At 43.9% G+C, this 11,815-nt stretch overlaps 1 protein-coding gene across 1 annotated transcript in view; it reads right to left on the bottom strand.

Annotated features, from left to right (window-relative positions):
• Nucleotides 1-428: 428 nt before the first annotated feature.
• The window catches only part of NEO1 (neogenin 1), a 214,842-nt gene continuing 203,455 nt past the window's right edge, over nt 429-11,815 (bottom strand). Inside the window, exons 27-28 of the mRNA XM_023753169.1 lie at nt 3,860-3,996; nt 429-2,819 (exon numbers count right to left, since the gene is read on the bottom strand). Coding sequence (XP_023608937.1) covers nt 2,736-2,819; nt 3,860-3,996 — 221 coding nt within the window. The 3' untranslated portion in view covers nt 429-2,735. The remainder of the gene's footprint in view (nt 2,820-3,859; nt 3,997-11,815) is intronic.

Below are 11,815 nucleotides of genomic sequence, written 5' to 3'. Positions count from 1 at the left end.
TGCTCTAGGCATCACACACCCAAGAGAGGAGGGTTGGGAGTGGGAAGGCCCAGGCCTAGCGTGGGTGCTCTGTCCTGTGCCAACAGCATCAGCTGTTGCCCAGGGCACCGCCACAGCAGGGATTAGGCCCACACACCCTTCAGCAGTGGCTGCATTTTCTGCTGGGCTGACAGGAGTCACCTGTGGTTCCTCAGGCTGCTCAGTCCCTGCAGGGCAGCAGTGAGGAGTGGGGATAGGACTCATCTTCGGGGCTAATGGGCAACCTCTGCCTGCAGCCTCCTGGCTCTCTGGCCACACCTCCATGGTGCCCTGAGAACTCCTGCCTTTGTAGTTGTGAGGGAAATGGTGAAGTCAACTTGAGGCTGGGAAACAGGGGACCCCGAGTTCTGTTTTCTTAAGGAAAAAGGAAAATAACGCGTTGACCAGAGTTTGAATGGTTTAAAAAAGTGTATTGGAATTCCAATACTAAATAAAAACATGAAATTGTTTTTTTAAAAAGCCAGAGTTTACAGCATCAACTACAGAAAAGGCCAAACAAATGTGTACAGCAAGTAGTCCCAGCAGCCCTTGAGAGCCCCCGCAGGCAACAAGGCGCAGACACATCTGTTCCAGATGCTCCTGAAGGAAGCTGCTGAGCAGCTGCTCACCTAGGACATTATAACACATACAATGGCTTCGTTTAAAAAACCACAGAAAATGTAAGAAAATGTATTAAATTGTGAAAAGGTGCAATTCAGAATAGCTTTCCTTTTTCTTAATTCTAAAAAATCCCCAACTTTGAGCAGTTACTTTATTTAAAAATAGTCCCCACCCGCCCCAGCTCTGTGGCAGTGTCCAGGTACCAAGGTCCTGAGGTAACAGGTCTTAAGATTCATGGGAGGAGATGCCCTGAACACCGAGCATATGTTTCTTTGGGCGAAGGTGAGACAGTTCCTGGGGAACCAGCCGCCTGGTGCCGGAGTGCTCTTTTCAGGGTCAGTTAAGTGCACTGGCTTCGCAGAACCCTGCCTGGTAGCACCGTCTGTGAGCAGGGGCGCGGCAGCAGGAGTTCCAGCACTACACTTTTCATTGCCCCAAAATAATAAATACAAAGAGTTCATCGTCTAGAGCAGCGGTCGCCAACCTTTCGGACCTCACGGACCACCGGTTGGTGACCGCTGTTCTATACTGCCTTCCACATTCTCTTCCGGGGATTTGCTGGGGAATAGGGGAAAATGCCTGAAGGGCTGTCCTGTATTTTTTCATAAGATATTCTTAATATTAAAAAAACCCAACATCTCAGCTCCTTACCCTTTTAAGAAAAAGAAAATAAGAATTATTTGCAAAGGCAAAGGCTTCTGTGTGGCCAGGCCATGCAGTGTACCTCAGAAACCTCCTGCCGCCCATTCTAACCAGGGGCTTAGCTGAGCTGCTGGATGGAGGAGGGGCAGCTGCCTCCTGTGCCCCTCACCACTGTCCCTGTCTGCTGCTACTTGAAGAACCACGTTCAGAAAGAAGTGGGAGCCTCAGGGGTAAAGCAGCCCCTGCAACATGGAAGGGAGAGCTGGGCTGGCTAAGGACAGGAACTGGAGAGAAGCAAGGAGTCTTAAGTGGAAACAAAGTTCCTTCCTTAACCCTCAACTTTCCCAGTGGGAACAGATGACAAAAGCAGGAAAAAAGACTCACCCTGTTCTCTGACCACCCAGGAGCCGGGCTGCCCTGTCTACAATACCCCTGGCAAGTGGGAGTACAGTACCTGACTGCTCGGCATGGCACTCTCAGGATCTGACCAAGACACAGGGCAGCTAAATCCTCGAACCCACCTATTGCACAGAAGAATTTTTTAACTAGGTCCACATGAAACTCCAGTTGCAATTTAGTGACAATAGAGATGGACACGCCAGGAAAGGACAATAATATAGATGCTTCCATTCTCCGCAGGCTTCTTGAAGAAAGTACAATAGAAACACTCACAGGAACTCAGCAGCCCCTCCACTTCCTATCCCCCCCCCCCCGCCACCCCAATACTGAAACTGCACAGAAGCAACAAACAAGTTCTTTCAATGTTACATATCATTCAAATAGATCTGTAATCTCACAGTGATGAGAGGAGAAAGTCAGGCCTTTAATAATTATAATTAAAAAAATAATAAAAAAGCTTACAAACAGCAATGCAACATTTCCTCCCCCCTCAAAGTGATGGGTTAACAGCTGGTAGAGGATGCAATGACTCATAATTAAAAAATAAAAACCAAAAAAACAAGTCAACCCCTGGAACAACCCACGCTGCTGATGACTTTCCATACATAATTCAGACAAGTTAAATGTCAACCACTTGTGGAGAACACCACGACTTCCTTGGTTTGATAGTGTTTTTCTTCTGAAGGTAAAATAGGACGCAAATAAAACTGTACATAAATGCCAATGTCTACACTCTGTAAGGCGATGCAGTCATAGCACGAAGACACAGCCTGACCACAAAGTGAAAGGGCGGCTGTGTTTCTTGCCTCTTCCCTAGATATAAAACTTTGGCCCATGGTGCCCGGTCCTGCAGTGTGCCAGCAGGTAAAGGGAAGCTGCCTCGACATGGGCTTCTTCCGGGCCGACCAGAAGCAGCCCCACGAGGCACAGGCTTGTCTGTGTGTTCACGCTGTGTTCTCAAGTGCTGTCTCTCATCCTCTGTATAATTCCTTGTTTCTAAGCTGAGTCCCAAGACTTCTAGACTCAGTTCTGGAGTCATATCCTGGTGAAGGACGTCATGCTGTCGTGATGGCGTTAAGGTCCTTCATTAGTCCTTCCAGGTGGGCCATCTCTTTGGTCAGCTCATCTGGTTCATAGCTCTACGGAAAAGAGAACACTGTTACTGGGTGTGACCCGAGGAGCCATCCAGAAGCCGAGCCCAGAGAGCCTTAGAGTCTGCAAAGTGCCCTAAGAGACTAGATGATGGAAACCCCGCTGGCCCAGAGGGGCCAGACTGAAGGAGGTGCCAAGGCCACTGAGCCCCCAAGCCAGCAACCACTCATTTCTTCACAATGCAAAATGCCTCTCCTCCGACATACTCTGTCCAGGGTCACAAGATGCTCAAGTCTGTCTAGGTCTCTGTCACAATCAGTATGCCCCATAATCTCTGGGCTCCAAGCTTTCCTCTTTAAAGAGTCCTGTACTTGGAAATGTGGAGTTAGACGTATTTATTAGAATGTAAGAGGGAAAAATCAAGGAGAGGTCCTGTTGATTTTTAAAAAATATATATTTTCATTGATTTCAGAGAGGAAGGGGGAGAGAGATAGAAACATCAATGATGAGAATCATTGATCGGCTGCCTCCTGCACGCCCCCTACTGGGGATGAGCCCACAACCTGGGCATGTGCCCTTGACTGGAATCGAACCCGGGAACCTTCAGTCCACAGGCCGATGCTCTATTCACTGAGCCAAACCAGCTAGGGCGGCCCTGTTGATTTTTGGTGTGAAAGCATCCACTTAGGCACCTTCCCCTCCAGCATCCTGCTCATAAAAGGTCAGGAAGTGTGGGACTGAAGGATGAAAGAAGCTGTGGATGACTCAAACCAAGAAAAGAGGATGAGAGAGAGGGAGAGAGAGAAGACGAAAAGGAGGGTGGCAGTGGGTGGGGGAGAAAAAAATCACTAGCTGGGCTGGTGTGATAAGCTAATCCAAGATACATCAGAGTGAGTATAAGAGAAAGCAGATCGAAGCTTCCACACAGTTCCTGGCTCATAGAGATGCTCCGTCAAGCGTGTCTATGGAGTGAATGAGTGAACCGGCTTCATACTCTGGGCCAGCACAGCATCAGCGGGACCTGCACACTCAGGTCCTGGGACATGCTCCTGGATATCTGGCTGGGCTGATGGCCCCATGAACTTACACTTTCGGAGTCTTCCAGCATCCTTGTGGTCTCCTGCACTTCGGGGGCACTGGGAACCACCACGGGCATAGGAGGCCTGCTCCTTCCTAAGGTCCCAATGGAGGCCGTCTTCATCGAGTGAATGTGATGGTTCAGAGCTGAGGGGAAAGGGCACTGTCAGGTGTGTAGTTAAGCTTGCTCCACCCAGACCTCGTGAAGGGATATACCCAGTGAGGGATACACCCAAACCCCGTGCAGCAATCCAGCACTGAGAAGGACCTGGAACAAGATGGAAGGAGGGAGAAAGCAGGGCATCCAAGAGGCCAGAAGAAATATTCCATTTGGCTTTAGAAAACTAACCTCCTAGTCTAGTGGGCCTCAAATATAGTGATCCACGGACCCCTTGCAGAATATATGGTAGATTAAACTCTTTTGATAATAATACTATGGTATTTTTTGCCCCTACACTGATGGTACAGAAGCAACAGGGCGTAAAACTGCTAGAGCCCAAGCACAGGTGAAGGCAGTGGCCCCAAACTGTAAAGTCACTCGCCGATACGCACTTGAAGTTTAAAAAGCAGTTTAACATCATTCTTTATGAAACAGTAAAAATTATTTTATTAAATGTGGACCTTGATTACACAGCTTTTAAATATTCTATATGACAAAGTGGACAGTATGCACACAGGGTTGCTGCTGTACACCGAGGTGGGAGGGCTGTTCCCACCAGACACCCTGGGCAGCCGGGGTTGCGAGCTGTACTATCACTTGTATCATGGACTTGAGCATTGGGCAGACATTTTCTAGAAAGTGAATGAAGTAAGCCAGTCACTTCAAGAAAAACAATGGACAGTATTTAAATTTCAAGTAAAATTAGAGTTTTTAAAACCCTGCATCTAGAAATAAGAGTTTGGATCCAAGATGGCGGCCGACAGGACGACAGGCAGCAAGATAGTGCGAGTGAGAGAGCGAAAGGGGAGTGTGGACGTGCGGGGCGTGTCTGTATTTGTGAGTGAGGGACAGCTCTGTTCCACAGGACTGTTGGGGACTGGCGGACCAGGCTCCCCTGGCCAGGCAGCCTCTACTACTGCGGAAATCTCTCCCGGAGCAGCCGGCTCTGCCGGAGAGACTGTGCCATGTTGAAGGGGAGAGCGGCTGTGATGGGAAGCCCAGCCTCACCTTCAACCGGGGAGACCTCGGATACCTCCCGTCACCCTACAACCACAACACCCAGGGACCAGCTGCCTCAGCTGCGAAGCCACGAACACCGAGACTGCAGCCTCCCCGGCTACGGGCGCCTAAAAAGTTTGTCCAGGGGGAGACAAAGTGGCATCGAATACACGAACGGGCCCTGTACCTTCTCACAGAGCAGACAGAAGGAACAGCAGAATCGAATAACACCCACCCAGAATTGGCAAATTAAACACAGCTGGTGAGGCAATCCGGGGATGGAAAGATCAGAGATCGCCTAGAGCAGTGGTTCTCAACCTTGGCTGCACATTAGAATCACCTGGGAATCTTTTTAAAATCCTGATTTCTGGGCCTCCTCCAGAAATTCTGTTTCATTACTAATGTTGTGGCCCCACCCCATAACAAAGAAACAGAATTTCCAGAGGATGAGGCCAAGAAATTAGGATTTTAAAAAGATTCCCAGGTGATTCTAATGTGCAGCCAAGATTGAGAACCACTGGCCTAGAGAGAGGTGTGATCTGGGATCCAGGCTGGAGGGAGAAACGTGCACAGGGGGCACTAGAGTCTCAGAGGGAGACTGCCCCCCACCAAATTCGCGGCCCTTGGGGTCAGTGTAGCCCTCGAATGTGGAAGGGGATCCACAGGGCTGCTGGCAGAGGGGGACTCTAGATATAAGCCCACAGCCGAGGGAAACTGTGCCCAGAGAGGCAGCCTGAAGTTCTATACCGGCCATGCAGTGCCGGGGGAAAAAGATGGGAGTTGGCGCAGTTCCTTTGCCTTTTTTATTTTTTATTTTTTACCTCCTTGCTTTTGCATGCTAAGCCCAGTACATGGGATCTTCCAATTAAAAACACTGACCAAGACTGCAGGGGAAAGTTGTTTCTGTGGAAACTGGGGATCAGAATAAGGAGAGACGAGCAGGAAACCGGCTCTGGGTCAGTTGTCCCTCCAACCCAGTATTAAGTGCAGCAGGGAAAGAAGAGTGTTAACATTGGGTAGAGGAGCCATTTAGTCCCGGAAACTAATACAGAAACACCACCACCCAGGGGTTGTGTCAGAAATTGACTCTTGTGTAAATACAACTGAAGGCAGGCTGAGAAACAAAGTGAGCAGAGTGACTCTGCCTGCTTGAAAACAAGGTTGTGGCTTATGACACAGAGGAGCAGTGGATCGCAGGGAACCTCAACACTGTGCTGACTACCTGACAGGAAACAGACGTGCCAGGCAGAACAGTAGAGGAAGTGAATGACCTTCACTACTTCACTTTTTTATTTTTTATCTTTTACTTAAGAAACTAAAATTTTTTTCTCATTTTATTTTTATTATATTTTTATTTTTAATTATTATTACTACTATTACTTTACCTTTTAAAAAAAGTTTTATTTTTTCTTTATTTTGGGATTAGTGTTCTACATTCTATTTTTCTTTTTCTTTTAGCATTATTTTACTCCATCTCAATTATTCCTTTATGCCAACACTCTTCCTTATGGTCCCCCTTTTTCGTCCTATTTCTCTTACCCTGTTCCTGGTTTAGTTTTTCTCTATACTTTCCTTTTACTCCCTGTTAAAAATTGATCTTACTCATATATCTAATTTCCTCTCCCCTGCTCCAAGTCCATGCACACTTCTCTTTTCTCTTTCTTCACTAGCCAAATATTTTTCCTTTTTCTTTCTGTCTTGTTGTTGGTTTGATTGTTAGGTGTTTTTTTTTCTTTTCAATTTTTTTCTTTTTTTTTGGTTTCTGTTTTTCCTCTCCTTGCTTGTTCTCTTCTTCTACTAATAGCTTAATTAATTCCAATCTCAACTCAGGCCTATCTACTCTCTATTTTCTTTTTCCAATAATAGATGAATACATAGACAGATTAAAGGAGAAGAATTTTATATATATATGTGTGTGTGTGTGTGTGTGTGTGTGTGTATATATATATATATATATATCCTATCTAGTAAAAGAGTAATATGCAAATAATCCATCACTCCAACACACAAGATGGCCGCCCCCATGTGGACACAAGATGGCCACCACAAGATGGCTGGTAGGGGAGGGCAGTTGTGGGCGATCAGGCCAGCAGGGGAGGGCAGTTAGGGGTGATTGGGCTGGCAGAGGAGGGAAGTTAGGGGTGACCAGGCCAGCAGGGGAGGGCAGTTGGGGGAGACCAGACCGGCAGGGGAGTGGTTAGGGGGTGATCAGGCTGGCAGGCAGAAGCAGTTCGGGGCAATCAGGCAGGGAAGTGGTTGGGAGCCAGCAGTCCTGGATTGTGAGAGGGATCCCAGATTGGAGAGGGTGCAGGCTGGGCTGAGGGACACCCCCTCCCCATGCATGAATTTCATGCACCGGGCCTCTAGTATATATATAAATTTTCTTTTACATATATATTTTTAATGTATATATATATATTTCTTTTCTCTTTTTTTTGTACTAGTATTTTGTTTTTTACTTTTCTTCTTATACACTCATTCTCTTTCTACCTCTATACTGAATTGTGGCCATTTTCCCATTCATTCAATTCCTTGACCTAACCTTTTAGAAATAAGCTCTGCCTCCTCAGATTCAGCTGGGTATTTGTTGATTTGGTGTTTGTTGTTTGCATTTTTGGATTTACTGTTGTTTTTTTTGAGTTTTCTCCCCAAATACATATATTTTCCCCCCTTCTTTTTTTTTCTCTTTCTTTTATCTCTTACATTTTTTCCTTTCCTCAATATCATTTTTGCACTCTTTTCTCTCTCCTAATTCTCTTTTCTCTGGTGGTCACCTTTGTTTGGGGTTATTGGTATCGTGAATACATTTGTGTTTGGTGCCCTGTGCATTGTGTCTTGTTGTTTTGTATTTTGTGCCTTTAAGTCAATGCAGGAGAGAGAGAACTACATAACCAGACCCCCTGAGAAGAGTGAACATGGGGCGACAAAGGACCAGCCCCCATACCAAAGAAAAGGAGGAATCACTGGAGAAGGAAGTAAAAGAAATGGAGGCAAGCAATATGTTAGAGAAAGAATTCAGAGCAGTGGTCATAAGGACGCTGAAAAGGATGGAAGACAAACTCAACAATATGTGTAAGAACCAAGAGGAAATCAAGAAGAACCAAAAAGAAATGAAAAATGACATTGCTGCAATAAAGAACACAATAGAAAGCATCAAGAGTAGACCAGAAGAAGCAGAGGACCGCATCAGTGAGCTAGAAGACAAGGTGGGAAAAAATACCCAAGCAGAGCAGCAACTGGAAAAAATAACTTAAAAAACAGGAGGAGAGCCTAAGGGAACTTTGGGACAACATGAAATGAAACAACATCCGCATAAAAGGGGTTCCAGAAGAAGAGGAACCTGAGCAAGGAATAGAAATCCTGTTTGAAGAAATAATGACAGAAAACTTCCCTGATATTGGGAAGAAAAAACTCACACAAGCCCAAGAAGCTCACAGAGTCCCAAACAAGATGAACCCAAAAAGACAGACATCAAGACACATTATAATTAAGTTGGCAAAAACCAACGACAAAGTAAGAATCTTAAAGGCTGCCAGAGACAAACAGAAAGTTACCTACAAGGGATATCCCATCAGACTATTGACTGATTTCTCAACAGAAACACATCAGGCCAGAAGGGAATGGAATGAAATATACAAAGTCATACAAAGCAAGGGTCTGAATCCAAGAATACTGTACCCAGCAACACTATCAATCAAAATTGACGGTGAAATCAGAAGCTTCGCAGACAAAAAGGACTTAGGGAGTTTATTACCACCAAACCAGCAATGCAAGAAATGCTGAAGGGTCTGCCGTAAAAAGAAGAAATAGGAAACACAGGCGTAAAGAATAAAAATGGCGACAAACAACTACCTATCAATAACTTTAAATGTAAATGGATTAAATGCCTGAATCAAAAGACATAGGGTGGCTGAGTGGATAAGAAAACATGGCCCATATATCTGCTCTCTACAGGAGACCCACCTCAGAACAAAGAACTCATACGGACTTATGGTTAAGGGATGGAAAAAGGTTTTTCAGGCAAATGGAAATTAAAAAAAAGCTGGGGTAGCAATACTTATATTGGACAAATGAGACCTCAAAGTGAAGGCCATAATAAGAGATAAGGAAGGCCACTTCATAATACTAAAGGGAACAATTGAACAAGAAGATATAACTCTGGTAAACATATATGCACCCAATACAGGAGCATCCAAATACATAAAAAAACTTCTGGAGGATATCAAGGGAGTGATTGACAGCAATACAGTCATAGTAAGGGACTTTAATACCCCACTAACAACACTGGATAAATCCTCTAAACAAAAAATCAGCAAAGAAACATCAATCCTAAATGACTCACTAGATCAGATGGAATTAATTGACATCTTCAGAACATTTCATCCCAAAGCCACAGAATATACATTCTTCTCAAGTGCACAAGGCATTTTCAAAGAAAAACCACATATTGGGACACAGGCAAAGTCTCTTCAAATTCAAGAAGATAGAAATCATATCAAGCATCTTCTCAGATCACAATGACATAAAAGTAGAAATCAACTACAATAAAAACAATGAAAAAAAATCAAACACCTGGAGGCTAAATGATTGGGTTACCAAAGAGATCAAAGAAGAAATAAAAAGCATCATGGCAACAAATGACAATGAAAACACAACAATCCAAAATCTATGGGACACAGTGAAAGCAGTCTTGAGAGGGAAGTTCATAGCTCTACAGGCCTACCTCAAAAAACAAGAAAAAATGGTAATAAATTATCTAACCCTACAACTCAAAGAGTTAGAAAGAGAGCACCAAGAAAAGCCCAGCATAAGCAGAAGGAAGGGAATAATAAAGATCAGAGTGGAAATAAATGACATAGAGACCAAAAAAGCAATACAAAAGATTAACAAAACCAAGAGCTGGTTCTTTGAAAGGATAAACAAGATTGATGAACCTCTAGCTAGGCTCTCCAAGAAGCAAAGAGAGAGGACCCAAATAAACAAAATCAGAAATTAAAGAGGTAAAGTAACAACCGATCCCAGAAATAAAACCTTGCATCTATCTGCCACCGTGAGTTTTTGATTTTTTTGTTAATGCTTTCCAAAGGATATTTTTTCCCTTGATTTTTAGAGAGAGTGGAAGGGGGAGAGAGAGAGAGAGAGAGAGAGAGAGAGAGAGAGAGAGAAACGTCAATGTGCGAGACACATTGGTTGGTTGCCTCCCACACGTGCCCCGACCAGGGCCTGGGATCAAACCTGCAACCCTTTGGGTGTGTGAGCTGACACTCTAATCACCGACCAGATCTGCCACCATGAATTTGAGAGCTTCCCAATATTTACAGACTTTGGTGATATTAATGAATGTATTTTTAGATATTATATAATAAGATATATCAAGATTTGGAAGATCTGTATAAGTTAGTAAACCAACATTTTGTGGTATGTTCAATATCATGCATTCTAAGTACAAGACAGATGGATTTTAATGGAACAGAGATGATTTCTGATTCCATATTACACATAAAACTGTAAGAAACTACAACTTGCTGAGTTTTGCTGTAATATCAAAAAAGAATATCTGCAGTTATATGAAAAAAAAAGTTATAAAAATATTCTTCCCTTTTCTGACCATATATTTGTGAGGCCAGATTTTCTTCTTATACTTCAAACAAAACAACATATTGCAACAGACTGAATGCAGAAGCAGGTAGGAGAATGAAACTGTCTTCTATTATGTCAGACATTAAAGAGATTTGCAAAAATATAACACAATGTCACTCCTAACTATATTTTTCTTTTCAAAAGTTATTTTTCATTAACATATGCTATTTCTCTTAATATGATAGATGTATTGCTATTTTTATTGTTTTTCAATCCTCATCCAAGGATGTTTTATTGATTTTAGAGAGAGGAAGGGAGAAGGATATATATGTGTGGCTTGAGAGAGAGAAACATTGATTGGTTGTGTCCCCTATGTCCATATATACCCTGACCAGCAACTGAGCCACAGGGCCAGGGCAGATGTATTGCTATTTTAAAATTAATAAAATAGTTTTAAAATTTCTGTTTTAAGAGTGCGACATCTCAGAGGGAAGGCGGGGGAGGGTGGGTGGGTGGCAATCAACCAAAGAACTTGTATGCATATATGCATAACCCATGGACACACACAGTGCTGAAGCCTGGGCAGGGTGGGGAGGTGGGCTGCAGGGGCTAATGGGGGCAAAAGGGGGACATGTGTAATACTTTCAACAATAAAGAATTATTTTAAAAAATTCTGTTTTAATTTATAATACAGTAAATGTTGAGGAAAAGCTCTTTTGTGGCTTTGGCAGCCTTTAAGAGTAAGTATAAAGGGGCCCTAAGACTAAAAAGCTTGGAAACCACTGACTTATTCTGAAACAAACCATTGTAATCGATAATAATATGGAAGAGGAGGGGAAACGCATGCCTTTGAGGTCAGAGGACTTTGAGTTGGCTATGTGAACTCAGGGAATTCATTTCCTAAGGTTCTTACTTGTTTCCAATCCTTGCCTCCCGCCCCTCCTCTGGCTTGTAGGGACTCTGTGAAGGGAGGCAATTCTGGGAGGCTGAGCAGATAAAAATCTGCTGCTCATAGTCATGCCACTTGGTATGACCACCAAGGATCCTGCTCCCAAAACATCCTATAAAAAGTCTTTTTTTTTAATTTTCAACCAGCTAGTCTCGGGTTCTGTGATGAATTGACCGTCAGTAAAAAAATTTTAACAAGGACGGGGTCAAGGATAGGTAACCAGGCATAACTCCAAGTCTCCCACTCCCAGACATCGGCGCGTCAAGGTCCTGATTAGA

The sequence above is a fragment of the Myotis lucifugus genome, unplaced genomic scaffold, assembly GCF_000147115.1.
Source record: "Myotis lucifugus unplaced genomic scaffold, Myoluc2.0 scaffold_41, whole genome shotgun sequence".
NCBI lineage: Eukaryota > Metazoa > Chordata > Mammalia > Chiroptera > Vespertilionidae > Myotis > Myotis lucifugus.
Note: the sequence above shows the minus strand (reverse complement) of the source record. Positions and strands in the feature narration are given on the sequence as shown.